This window comes from Hakea prostrata, chromosome 10, assembly GCF_041222555.1.
Source record: "Hakea prostrata isolate BN-2017 chromosome 10, UWA_Hpros_2, whole genome shotgun sequence".
Classification (NCBI taxonomy): Eukaryota; Viridiplantae; Streptophyta; class Magnoliopsida; order Proteales; family Proteaceae; genus Hakea; species Hakea prostrata.
The window spans coordinates 41,412,562-41,427,115 of record NC_142609.1 but is presented as its reverse complement, the minus strand read 5'-3'; the positions used below and the strand labels follow the sequence as shown (position 1 = coordinate 41,427,115).

Genomic DNA, 14,554 nt, shown 5'->3' with positions numbered 1-14,554 from the left:
CCACTTGATTGACATGACGGTGTGAGTGGGATCATGAAGAAATTCATTTACCTTTTCAACTTCTTCTTGTTATCAGCACCAATCAATCCTTTTGTATATCATTCTCATGACAAGTTGGGAACTAAGTAAGCATGATTCACTACAGAAGTATTTTTATAAATGAAACCCACTGCATACATATGAATGCATTCCTCTGTTATTTGATACAAATCCTCTGATTTTTACAACACAAGCAAGCGAAATCACATAGCCAGATGTACTTCCAGACTTAATTGATTGGCCAAATTTTTAGGTTTTTAAAATCTCTTGTTTATCAAGTAATTCCTTCACTTTTGAATACATGAGGTGCCATAACTCGGCAATAGGTATTTTTTTTTTCCATTAGGTTTTTGGGTACATTTTGTGAATTGGATTGTTACTGAGGTCGCCATTTGTAAATTTTAGAATTTCTTTCTAACTTAGATCGTATAACTATCATATTGTCCTTTTTTAGAACCATTAGATCATAACTTAACACATGTAACACATGTCATAAAACTGTAGATATCCACGCAAACACGAACAAAAATATGTAAAATTGATTGCAGCATTTGAGAAGACGCAAGTTAGATAATGTCAAGGAATTTCAAAGATAGTCACTTTTTTCTTGGCCACGATAAAGTCATTCTTAATTTGGTTGAATCAAGAATCTTACAAAGATCTTCATTCATAGATTAAGATACACTCCACCTGAATTCTATTTCATTGGTTGTTGATACTTAGGTAGATTCTATTTTCCTCCCATCCCGATTACTATGGCTGCCAGAATCTGCAGGGGCATATTAGGGTACTTATGAAAAAAATTAATTGGATGATGTTAACACATCTTGTAAAAATAACTTCTCTCATTAATAAAGCGCAACTACAGGCGGATCCAAGATTCAATATTGGAGGGGCTGAAGGATGGAAGTCCAAATTGGGGAAGGATCAATATTTTTTCGCCACATATTGGGTGGCCCTTAAAAGACCAATTGGGGGTCCTACCTATGAATTATTTTATTATATTAAGGAATAAGCTCACATATATTTTGTGGGGCCTACATATATTTGACAAAAATAGATAAATTATTGATAATGATATTTTTTTCAACAAGATATAAGTAAAAATTAAAGCATAAGTACTAAAAAAAAAAAGGGTAATTTTCATCTGGACCCCCTGAGGTTTGGTCTATGTCATTTTTAGTCCAAAAAAATCGAAACATTGCATCTACCTCCCCTGTACTATAAAAAAAGTCAATATAAGGACAAATTAATACTTTTATGACTAATTTGCCCTTTTATTTTTTTAAAGAATTTTAGCCAAATGGATGAAGAGATTCCCCTTCACCCATCTTCTTCATTATATTGAGCAAACGGTTGCAGAAATGGTTTGACAAATAAATGTTGGAAAACATACACCATTGAGAGTGCTTGGCGAGGTGGGGTATGATTTTGGAGAAGAGATTGACATTGCGCTGTAGCAAGAGATCGACGCGGCGGTAACAGAGTAATCAACGAAGTGATGATCTTGGTATGGGGAGGAAGGCAGCGGCCTGCTGGAGATCGAGCATCAATCCTCGGATCCATATGAAAATTATCCAAAAATTTTTATTTAATTTTTTGATGGCCAAATCCTAATATTTGCAGAGGCTAAAAATCCCATTTTCTCAAACACACCACACGGGAAAACTCTCAGAACACAAAACAAGCAAAACTGCCGTTTGTAACGATTCTTGGTGGGCAAACTACTTTTTTTTTTTTTTTTTTTTTTTTGGTGAAGAGCGGGCAAACTACTGAACCCATTCCTAAAATCTCTATGACAAGGGCTTTGTTGTTTGGGTCTGCGAATATAATTAATTCGAACTCTACCCTTTCTGCTCTCTCCCAACATCATCTCTATACAATGCCGATCAACCCTTATAGGGACTACTGGCAAACTCCATCGATTTTGGAGATCAGACCCGGCGTCACCAGGTGACGGAGTAATCAACCCACCAAGAGATGCTCGGTCTCTAGCACACGCCTTCCTTCCTTCCTCGTACCAAGATTGTCGCTCTGTCACCGGGTCTTGATCTTTGTATAGTCACCCTGGTGCTCGTCAGATTGTCCGAGAATCCAGATTCAATCTGCTACAGCGCAATGTCAATGTCTTCTCCAAAATCATACCCACCTCGCTAAGCACTCTTCGGTGTATGTTTTCCAACATGTTATTTGTGAAACTATTTCTGTCTCTTTACCCAAAAAAAATAAAAATTCTGTCTGTAACGTGGTTTGCTCAATTCAATCAACGAAGAAGATGGGTGAAGGGGGAATCTCTTCATCCATCTGACTAAAATTTTACTTTAAAAAAGAAGAAGGGCAAATTAGTCATAAAAGTTATAATTTGTCCTTATATTGACTTTTTCTATAGTACAGGGGAGGCAGATGCAAAGTTTCGATTTCTTTGGACTAAAAGTGACATAAGCCAAAGCTCAGGGGTCCAGATGAAAATTACCCTAGTTACCTTACTAACTATAGACATTTTATTTACAATATAAAATCAAATAACAAAAATAAAGAAACAAAGAATATAAAATCAAAGAAAAAATAACAAAAAGAAAAAGAAAAAAAGATAAATAATAAATAAATTGAGAAAGAGAATTTTCCTTAACCTACAATTACAAAAATGAAAGAATAAAGAAGAAAGAAACGGAAGAGAATAAATAAGAAGAACATAAAAGAGAGGAGAAAGGAGAGATGAGACAATAAATAGAAATTGAAGAGTTAGTTTCTAATTAGAAATGTCATTTTGAATATCTAATAAGATTTCTTTTTTCTTCGTCAAAAGCTTCCTTTTACCCACATTTATAGAAAGAAAAGAGAATAAATATGAAGAAAAGATGTGACAGAGAAGAGAGGGGAGAATAAATAAGGATTGAGGAGTTAATTTTTAACTAGAAATGACATTATACCATTATTTTACCTTTAAAATTTGTTCTCAATATTGAGGAGGCCAAATAGTTATATTTCAGACGTGAGAAGAGAAAAAAACTGAAAAAGATAAAAAATTAAAAGAATTATAAAAAATAAAAAAAAGAAGATAATTATTGTTGTCCCCTTTTGTATTCTAATTTTATTACTATCTTATCATCTATACTTTTTTAAATTGCTAATCCAGCTTTTTACTTTGTCTAAAATTACTATTGTCCATTGCCACTAATCGGTTAGTTTATTGATGATGTGATATCTATATACTTTTTCAAAATCCCAAAAATAATCTTGTAGTTATCTTTTTTCTTATTTACTCTTTTGTCAAGTTATAATACTACCCTTAATTAACTATGCAAAAAAATTAATTTTAAATCTTTTTTAAAAAAAGAAGTCACTGAATAAAAGAAAGACGATTTTTCTTCTCTAAAAATAAATCGCTGAATAAAGGAAATATGTAATTAAATAAAACTCTTTTTTTATAATTGATTAAATAAAACTTAAATAGAAACTAAATTAAGTTATATAAAATGTAAGTGAAAGTTGAAAATTGAAAATCACTTAATATATATTGAACATTATTACATGTTACCAATTTTTTTTATCAATTACCATCTCATATGTTAATTGTTTGTAAAACTTTCATCATTTTAATTGTGAAAAATTTAAGTAGAGCATAAGAGTTTCAACAACAATAATGTGGTACTGGCCAAAGTCAAAATTGATTATAAAATATAAGATTTTAAAGATATAATTGACATTCAATATATTTTCTCTAAATGAGGGTAATATCATATTTTTAACTTCTTAATTTTAATGAAGGCCAAAATAAATATTACATATTTGATATTATAGTCACTTAACATTGTTAGAAGTAAGGAGGCAATAGTAATTTCATAAAGAAAGAGATATGATTAATAATAAAATCAAAGTACAAGAAGATAATATTAAGGGATAATTACTGTTGTCCCCCTGTAGTTTGATTTTAGGGTAATTTTCATATGGACCCCCTGAGGTTTGGTCCATATCATTTTTAGTCCAAATAAATGGGCACTTTGCATCTGGCTCCCCTGAGGTATTCAATAAGATCAATTAAGGACAATTTGTAATTTGTATGACCAAAATACCCTCACATCTATTCTACTGTAAGATTTGCATATTTTCTCTCTTTATCTCCTTCATCGTCTCCATCTTCAGTCCGGGCCTCGTCCCATCTCTGCCTTTTCTTCCTCCTCAACTCCGGGATTTCTCCTTGCAGACTAAATTCCGGCAGAAAATCAGTTGATATATCAAATTCCACGGCGAGAACTAGAAGCAACAGCAGCAAAAGCGGTGAATAGAGCAGAAATCCATCATTAACAATGGTTCGAATTCCAGAAATCATCAAGAAGCCTCAATCTGAAAATCAAAATATCATCCGGTAATCCAGTCAAGAAGTTGCAGCGTCAACAGAGTCCTGACTTAGTAACGACCACTCGAATTCCAGGAATCGTCAAGAAGCTTGAACTTGAAAATCTCGTCGTCAATATTCCGACTTGGAGCTTGCAACGTCAACCGAGTCCCGTTGTGGTTAGAAACATCGATAAAGTGAAATCGATCCAGGTCTTTTTGATTTCAGATATTTACTGGAATTCGATTAACAAATACAGAAAATAAGAAACAAGATATAGATGATGAAACAAGGAGGGTAAGCAAGCAATGCACAAGAAAATAGGTGTTTTTATAGAATTAACAACTACAGAAAAATTGTTGTTTACCCTTATTGTTGATTCTTGTTTCACAATCTAAAGACGTGGTACATAGGATAAGATGTCAGAAAAAACTTCACGAGAAACAAGAATTAACAGGGACGGAGGGGTGAGCAGCAATACATAGAAAAGAAAAAAAAATAAAAAATAAAAAACTAGAGAAGAGAGACTTACAAGAGATTACGATTTCTACGATCGAAAGGTACAGGTTTGTGGGATTGAATATGCTTCTTCTTCAGAATGATTTCAGGTAAATTGAAAACAGTTTATGGAATTGAATCTGCTTCTTCTTCAGGATGATTTCAGGTAAATTGAAAACGAGTCACTCGAGCAACAGATCCTTCTTCAACCTTTTGAACCCAGTAACTTCTCCCTAGAAGATCGTCTTCGTTTTCCATGTTGTCGACGCCGGATTCTCCAGATTTTCCCTGTCGAGCTAAGAAACAAAGCTCCAAAAGTGCCAACAACGTTTTAAATTATTTCCGACAAAAAAGACGTCTTCGATTCAAGAAGACTCGTTCCATCAATTTTGTATGATGCATACGAGAAAAGCTTCAATGGAGATTCGCAAATGCTCTTGCTGAGTCTACTCTATCTGCTAAGAAGACTTCTAAATGGGGAAAAATGGCAGTGGTTGCAGCTCGTGAAGCACTTGCAAGAGCGACGTTAAAAAGGAGATGGGGTGACGCTGGACTAAAGATGGAGACGATGAAGGAGATGAGAGAGAAAATATGTAAATCTTACCGTAGAATAGATGTGAGGGTATTTTGGGCATAAAAATTACAAATTGTCCTTAATTGATCTTATTGAATACCTCAGGGGAGGCAGATGCTAAGTGTCCATTTATTTGGACTTAAAATGACATGAAGCAAACCTCAGGGGGTCCATACGAAAATTACCCTTGATTTTATTACTAATAAAACCCTGTTCTTTACGAAATTACTATTGCCCCCTTCCTTATAACGGTGTTAAGTAGCCGTTAAGTTTGAATATGTAATGTCTAATTTGCCCTTCATTAAAATTAAGAAATCCAAAAACAAAGTTACCCCATTTATAAAAACCCGATTAAATGTCAAATTTACCCTAAATTTAATTTTTTTTTTGAATTAATGAAATGGGCAAAATCCAAATCCGATTTGGTTTCCCACCTTCACTAAACTTCATTTATTTTGAAAATATATTAGGTGATATTCAGTTTCCAATTTGAGTTTTATTCAATCATTATTTTTTTATTTGGTGGTTTTTTTTTAGAATAAAACGCATTATAGTTATTTTTTTCTCCACAATTAATTAAGGGTATTAGTGTAACTTGACAAAAGGGTAAATAAATAAAGAGATAAGTATAAGGGTATTTTGGGGTTTTTAATAAAATATAAAGATGCCACATCATCAGTCAACTAACGAAACTTAACGGTAGGGGGCAATAGTAATTGTAGACAAAGTTAAAGGTTGGATTAGTAATTTTAAAAAGTACAGGAATATAGTAGTAATAACATCAAAGTACAGTGCCCAATAGTATCCTTAATATTAATTATCCCATAAAAAAATTCAAAATTCGGATTCCGAGAATCCGTCTCCTAAAGCTAACCATCTTGCCATTCGTTTTCTCTTGCCCAACCCTCTCATTCCTAAACGTTAGCTACTGATCCTTACCACATAGCTTTCCATCTCTGTCATGGATGCTGAAAAAGGTGGCAACATCATAACAAATGTTAGTTAATCCATCAGCAAAGGCTCTGCAAATGGATTGTATATAACAGATCTTCCATGGTTTAACAGATCAAACATTAATGGAAGGTTTTAAGCTAAGCAGGGTAGTCCTTACGTGTTTCCCACCAGAGCTTCCTCCGAAGCTGCTCCTTTGCTCAGGCTACCTACCTCGGCACTCAACACCAATACCAACACTGGTGTATTCGTTCCAAGCTTATAAACGTACTTGATGATCAGCTTCACTGACTGGAGAAAATCCAGCAACCGGCGACGAACTCTCACTCAGAGAAAGTAGGGGATCCCCATGATCAAAGCTGATGAAGAAGAACGAAGTTGCAGAGTCCTCCCTTATAGATCATAAGATGAAAGCTGGTGGCAGTTCTTATTGCGTGCACTCACCCACCCAACTTCATGAGTTCTTCATTTACTGATTCGAGTTTCACAGTTAAGCCTCTAAGAAGTAAGGGTAATTTTGTAATTGAATCCTTTTAGGTTGAAAAAAACCTTTTAAATTTACAAAATCCATCCTACATAAGAATCAAATTCACCTAATAAACCCGAATTGATGCAAAAGAGATGTGGTGAAAGAAATACAAAGAACACCACATGATGAATCATAGAACCCGTGAAACTCGAACATAACCTTGGTGAGAGAACACTGATCGAGAGAAAGAGAACAAATCGAAGCTCTAGGAAAGCTCACATACACGAAATAGTGTCATAAGAACCAATATCGTTTCATGCATCTAATACAACCTAAATTTCGTGCCAAGTAGAACAGCTCTAGAGCATAAAGTAAACCAACTCTTCTTCCTTTGTGGTTCTCCTCCAAATAGAAAAAAGAGAAAACAACATACCCAAAATTGAAATGGAAGAATAAATTCACAATTGCATTGGATGGATTAAGTCACTGATGAATTTGTTCTTCCAATTCACAAAATGAACCCGCTACCTAAATTCTATTTCATTGGCTATAGCTACTTAGGTAGATTCTATTTTTCCTCAATCAGCTAGGTTGAAATAGAATCACATGGACATATTAGGAAGGTACTTAAAGAAAAATAATATTTGAATGATATTTGGTTACATGAGTTTTTTAAATCTAATGATTTCAAATCTATGGAGTCATGAAATTTATAAAATTAACTGTTTGGTTAATCGAGTATCTAGAATGAAATTTGTGAATTCATTTGTGATTTTTGTGAATGTGCAAATGTTTAGCATTTTTATAGTAAGGTTGAAATTTCTGAATTTCACTCATACCTGTAAATCTATAGATTCACGTTTTTAGTGTAAAAAGATGATTTTTACAACTAAACAGGTATAAATCTCACATTAATGAATCCGGAGAAATCTCGAGATTCATGTAATCAAACAGCCCTTAACAACTCTTGTAAAAAGAAATATTATTTTTATTTTTATTTCTAAAGTATTTGTTTTTTTAAGAATATTATTTTTCCGCCTAGCGATTCAAATTTGGACATTTTCAAAACAAATTGGCATGTTCAAAGAAGATTCATCCATGCCCGAACAAAGAACTGAGCTGAAGTACATTTCGGGGATGAACATGATGAAGCACATATGAACATCATGATACACCAGCAACCCGATGGATTCCTTAGTTTTGAAACACCCAGTTCAATCTATTGGATTCGTCGAATTCTACCGCTGCATTAGACATGTTCCAGTTTTGGAAAGAACTCGAATCGAAGAAACGGTCTTTGCAATTCTTTACCATGTGGCACCGCAAAAATTCAAACTCCCAAATCAATTGAATGCAATAGATTTAATTTTTGTAGGGTTCTTCCCATTTTCTCCATTCTGATTTCGAATTCTGCAACGAATACCAAATTTCTTCCCTCTGCTCGACTGCTTCTTGAAATATTCATCGTTCATCTCTCACAATTCACATTTCATGGATCCTTCTACCAGCACCGAATTTCGTAGGCCCACCGACGACGCTTGGTATGGAGTTCACCTATTTCTCAAGGGTGATACCCTTACCGTCAAATTCAATGATTTCCCAGAAGACTTTGATGAACACTACTTTACTTCCGGATTCAAGTCCCTTGGAGAGATCAGTAGCTTCAGGGATCGGTTCCGTCCGGCGTCGAATCAGTTGCAAGACCACCAATGCTCAAGTGTTACTGAAGGGATGGTGTTTTGCGTCTCCAACGTCTTTGGAGATGACGACCTTCGCTTCTACGACGCCTATGTCCAGGACGTAAGTGTTAAAACCTTCGCCTCAAAAATTTCCCCTTTTATGAAAAATCTTTGCTTTGGCTCTGAGTCTGTTTTGTTGTTGTGTCCCGCCGCCGCTCCCCCCCCCAAACCCCTTCTTGTTCATTCATTTGTCTGCTTGACTTGTTTATTGAGCGATGGAAATGAATTTTAAGTATTTCCTATAAATAGGGAACTAGGAAAGAACTCCACAAATGAATAACAAGAAGTTTAAGAGGTGATCAAGTGAGCTGTGAGTGTGTGAGAACTTGTGGAGTATACTGTATACGGGTTTATGTTTTCTTCAAGGGTGTGTAACGAGTATTTGATTTTAGATACACATTTGGGTTTGGTCGTTTGTACTACTATATATTCTCACAGTTTTCTTATAATGAAGAAGCCTTAATTACGAGTGTTGATGTATGCGTAGTTGAGCCATGTATATACTTATGTTATGTATGTGTAGCTAAGCCATGTAGATACTTGTTATTCCGAAATCTGACTGAAGACCCTCTGGTTCTCTCTTGGTCCGAATCTAGCTCCTGAGGACAAAACAAATGTGAGAGTGGGCCGCCTCTCAAGATGAGAAGCCACCTCCAATGATTAAGTCAGTAAATGAATCAACCTGAATCCTCCTGAGAGGAATAAATGCCCAAGAAGATGAAGAAAAGAATGTCTTCCTAGAGTGGTTGCAAGTAAGTAATGGCTGGAGATCAAAGGTTCTACCTTTTCACGATGTAGAGTGATGGTATATATAGCTGGTCCATACCTCAGAAGAGAATAGACGCTCCATAGCCTTACGATATATTTGTTTTAAAATGAAGGGTGGTGATGGCCTCTTGATCTTAGCTTGATCAACAAGTCAATGAGTTGATTTGCGATACAACTAGAGGTAATATCATTGAATCAAAAAGTCAACCTCACGCTGACATGATGTGACATCAATCCCCAGCTAGGTTGATAAAACGTGGGGCACTGAAGTCGAGGGTGGCTCGAGCAAATGAAAAGCTTTCTTGATGGCAATGAGCATTTAATGATTCTCAATGCATTCAATGCTGAAATTAATGTTGTGATTGACGTCTAAACAAAGATACGTTGGATTCTCTCACAATGTCACTTTGGCCGAGAAGTCTTGATGTGACTGTTGGGTGTCACCATGAGACCCACTTCTCAGCAAGCATTCCCTCAAGAAGTGCCTCGCCGAAGTGTATAACAAACCGCCTCTGACCAGATTTGAACCTAGAGGACCAATTTGAGTGGTCTATTCCGGTTTAATGGCTTGAACCATAGTGGATTTAACAATACTTATGTTATGTTTGCGTAGCTGAGCCACATAGATACTTACGTTATATTTGCATAGCTAAGCCACGTAGATGCATATTTTATGTTTGCATTGCCGAGCCACGTAGACACTTATGTTATGTTTGCCTAGCTGAGCCATGTAGATACTTATGTTGTGTTTGCTTTCACTACATTTTGGCTGTTGTCTCTTCGTGCATAAGTGAGCTTTGCATAGTTATTTTTAATGGTGTACGAGTAACAGACTGACAGTTGCCATTTTTTATAATTCATTTTGTCGTATTTCCACGAGGCACTTCATTTGCTAAATTTGAAGTGGAGTGGGAAAAAAGGGGTAGGAAAGAGTTTGAAAAAATAAAATTTTCCATGATATCCTAAAGTATGGCTTGTTTAGTTCCGTGGGGTGGGAAAGTATGCAGACAAACTTCCTTAATTGACGTGGCATGTTACTGTTCTACTCCATGCCTTTTTCAATCTCACTAAATAGGTCGGACTTTGTGAAAAAGTGTGAGATACAACAAAAATGGGAGTCACATTTGAAACTTTTACACAAAATCCTTTGCTTTCTTTCCTATTCCCTCACCTCACTACATATGGGTCCTACATGTTTATTTTTCCCACACTGCCTCTGCAAACAAAGGGTGCTCCAGTGATTGATATGTGTGGGGAAACCGGGCATCATTTTTCCTGGCAATTACTATTACCCCATTTGAATGATGTTTCGTTTTAAACTTTCTATAAAATTGGTTCGGGCAGAGTATATAGCTTACAAAGATTTTGAACAAATTGGCCATACATTGTGCTCAGAAATCAATGGCCTCTTAAGTTGTTTTTAAGACCTTAGAATTCCATGATAAAGGCAGGGTTGATACTTGCTGAGTTGATGGAGTTTTGTGACTGATTCCTTTTTTTTGTTTTTTTTTTTGTTATGGCAGGTGCATCATAAAGAACACAATTATGTTAATGGGGAAGAGGAATGCTTATGCAACTTTAGGGTTTTATGGCTTCATGGCCCAAATGATGGGATAGAGACACTAACTAAAGCTGCAAATATTTGCATAATCCAATCTGGAGATGGAGAAGAAAATGCTACATTGGCATCTTTTTTGACAAGATCAAGAGAGAAACTGGAAATGGCTTCACCCAGCCCTTATTGCATCCCTGAAAATGGTGTTTCAGCTTGCAAAGATACTTCTGCTAAAACTCATGGCTCAACTGTTCAACACAAACGCAAACAAAGTACAACTGGTACTACTAGTAAAAAACTGGTAAGTTCTCCTGTTGGAAATTGTTCCACAAGCACACACACTGAAGACTTGCTTAGCTGTTTCGGGTTGTTATTGTCCTGTTTTTTGTTTGACATATATGTATTCTTCTTATAGGGGGAAAAATGTAGCAAGAAAGCTAGACTTACAGCACAAACATATAGAGGTTAGTTTATTTTTCGAAGTACTTAACTGATGCAGTACAATAAAGACCATAATTCTGAAATAACTTTTCTCAGGGAGCATTAGCAAGTCTGGGCTTGGAGAAGACAGAGATTTAGGAGGCGATCTTCTGGCAACAAACACAACAGATGGTAGAAATATAGATTTAGGTGGAGAAACATTGCCCACGAAGACAAGGGATATTGGACAATATTGTTATTATGTGATTATTGAGAATATGGAAAAGAGCCTCTCACCTTTAACTATTGTAGATTTCATTTATAAACATACTTCTGTAGTGAATCAAGCTTATGTGTTCCCAAGCTTGTCACATGAGCGATATACAAGAGGATTAATCGGTGCTGATAGCAGAGAAGAAGTTGAGAAGATAAACAAATTTCTTCATGATCCCACTCACATCATCGTGTCATCCAGTGGAAGGTATTTTGTAGTCTTCTTCTTCTTACTCTTTTGTTTTGTTTTTAATATTGCATCTGTTTTAAAAGTTATGAACATACTTACAAAATTTGTTTCTGCTTTTAGTCTCTTCTTGTTTTTGTGATTGCATCTTATGATTTTAGTCCCTTATTGAGTTACATTGTTGTTTGGTCGTACTGATGCGTGTCAATTTTCAAATAATTAATGAATTGATAGAATATCTTTTGTGACTTTAGTTGTTAGTTGAGAAATGAAAGCCATGTTGTTTCCTTGGATGATGCAACCCACTGTGTGCATGAATGCATTTTGCTGTCAATAGAAATAAATCCTCTGATTTTGACAGTACAAGCAAGTAAAATCATATAGCCAGGTGTACTTCTGGATTTAATTGAATTCCATGTTGATTATGATATCTTGCTTATCAAGTTATTCTTTCACATTTTAATTACATGAGGTGTGATACTCTCAGCAACAGTTAGTGTTTTTGCCACTACATGAGCTTGTGAATTGCTTAAAGATGGTGTATGAAGTTCAACCTGCCATGCTAACCCCAACTCTGCTTTGATGGTTGATTTGTGCTTCTTCTGGATGTGAATTTGTAGTATATGGGAGGGACTCAGGAATGCAGCTTCTTGGTAATGAGTACTGTCACGCATGTAGGTTGGCATGTTCATTTATGGTTATTTGCTTGTTTGCTTGTTCTGTTAAGTTAATAGTTTATTCGGCTTAAATCGTTCTTGTACGAATGTATGATCCCTTTACATACGTCTCTTGACTAGAGGTTCTTACACACATAGAAGTAGTTCTAGATCTGTGTTAAATTGTTTAGGCTAAAACTTTGAAACAATAGGTAACTATTGCAATCTATTCTTTAGTTTTCTGAAGACACCCTTTACTCAACATTTGAATCATATACCTTATATTGTTCTTGCCTTCAGGATTTTGAATCTTCCCTTGTCTCCTCTCCCCCCCCCCCCTCCCCTGCCCAAAAAAAAAACCCGCAGATCTTAGGCTCTTTCTCAGAGTCATGGAAAAAGCTCGCTCACAAACCCTTTGGTTGTTATTGTTTTGAATTTTCACATGGATTCTTGGGTCAGTGGTTACTTTTTTATATCACTGAACTTATTTGAAGGATTTAATCTGTCTGTTCATAACTAATGTGTTGTGTAACCTTTTGATGATGGTTTTTTCTACACTTAGCAGACCATGGGAGATGACTGAGAATATGTTACGACATGGAGTGTCTCAAAGTATATTTGGGGGTACAACGTTGAGATCAGAGGTTAGTTTTCTAACACCCCAATGCATACTGGGTGAGTCTAGTGTCTTGAGGTAGCAATGATTTGAAGTTAATTTATGATGAACTGGCGCAATTCAACATCTGTTGGTTTACCTCTATCAGATTTCAGTCATGGTAAATTAAGGTGAAAGATTTATAAGAAATGGCTTAAATAAGCCACTGTCAATATCACATTGAGTTGGATCATTTACCCTTCAGTCTTCCAAAGATTTTCATCAATTTATTGAGTTCCTGTGTATCCTCACAGCAATGCTGAAAACTTTCATGCTTTGTTTTGCTATGTGGCCAATTCTGATTTATCTAAAACTTCACATTTGAGATGGGATCTTAGTGTTTGCTTGTGTAGTAAAATTTCAGTTCCAATCTATTGCTTGACAGGTTTTGGCATCCACCCAGCATGTTTGCCATCTGATCTCGTAGTATTGTTGGGCCATTGATCCTTTTCAGTTTTATTTACAGAGTTGCTGTTTGCCATTTATTTTCTATGAGTGACACCATCTGTTGCTAAGTGTATGCTGCCCCTGTGTCTAGTGTGGTGTGCAAAATGATCAGTGCTGCCTCGGTCATTTCCATCTTTCCAAGGGAGTGGTGTTCATTTAGCATGCCCATGTCTGAACGCCGGGGCAATCTGTGCTGTGCAACCATTAACTTGTTTCCAACTAATCTACTGGGTGAAAGATCCTGTTAATGGTTTTTAGCAGTTTTGTCTGTGTCAAAGTCATCACTCTACATTTTTCAGGACAAACTGAGGGATAAAAATGCTGAATCTGATGATCTAAAGTTAATTGTAAGAGGTACTGAAGAGTTCAAGAAAGCGGAGGAATTGAAGGAGTTATTCATGATGTTTACGAACCATCTAAATGGCATTTGCGGCACAGTAGAATTTGAGGAGAAGTTGATCTTGCAGCGCTACAAATCTTGATTCCTTCTACAGCAAGAGTGTAGGACGAAATTCTAAATAGAAACTTCTTCAGTTGGGAGTTTTTGAAACTGTAATCCCCCTCATTGCTTATCTTACATTTTGTATTATTTCAGGCTTTCAGCTGTACATATTCAATGCAGATCAGGATCGGTTTGGATTGGTCATGTTTACCTTTGTTATCTTAGAAAATTTAGTTATGTTTTTGACATTAATACCTCCTTCTCCCCGCCAATTCAACTGATATCAGTCTCTAACTCTGCTGATATTTATATGAATCGATCAACGCAACAACAATTCTTCAAACCATGTGAAGGAGGTTTTTATATTTTAGGTTGGAAACCTACAAACTGGAGAATCTATCATTAGACCTTCAAAAGCCAAAAGAATTTTCAATGGTTTACTTGTTCCTGATTTCCCATGTAAAATCATATCTAAGTTAATTACTTAAGAACTGCTTATGAATCAAATATTTTGTAGGAGGTTAGATCCATGGTCCTGCCAACTG

At 35.7% G+C, this 14,554-nt stretch overlaps 1 protein-coding gene across 2 annotated transcripts; it reads left to right on the top strand.

Moving 5' to 3' along the window:
* The first annotated feature begins 7,953 nt into the window (after window positions 1-7,953).
* Window positions 7,954-14,231, top strand: LOC149003042 (uncharacterized). Of its 2 annotated transcripts, none has more exons than XM_089136715.1 (6): window positions 7,954-8,667; window positions 10,898-11,230; window positions 11,345-11,393; window positions 11,467-11,830; window positions 13,031-13,109; window positions 13,867-14,231. In XM_089136715.1, exons 1-6 carry the CDS (start codon window positions 8,359-8,361, stop codon window positions 14,047-14,049), a joined length of 1,317 nt encoding a protein of 438 aa, XP_088992841.1. In that variant the 5' UTR covers window positions 7,954-8,358; the 3' UTR covers window positions 14,050-14,231. The 2 variants fall into 2 exon arrangements, with proteins under 2 accessions (XP_088992841.1, XP_088992840.1); XM_089136714.1 differs by having other exon boundaries at window positions 13,028-13,109.
* Window positions 14,232-14,554: the final 323 nt, after the last annotated feature.

Coding starts and splice junctions, on each gene's coding strand:
- LOC149003042 (XM_089136714.1), top strand. CDS start 8,359: ATGGATCCTTCTACCAGCACCGAATTTCGTAGGCCCACCGACGACGCT. Junction 11,231..11,344: donor GTACTACTAGTAAAAAACTG/GTAAGTTCTCCT, acceptor TTCTTCTTATAG/GGGGAAAAATGTAGCAAGAA. Junction 13,110..13,866: donor GTACAACGTTGAGATCAGAG/GTTAGTTTTCTA, acceptor TACATTTTTCAG/GACAAACTGAGGGATAAAAA.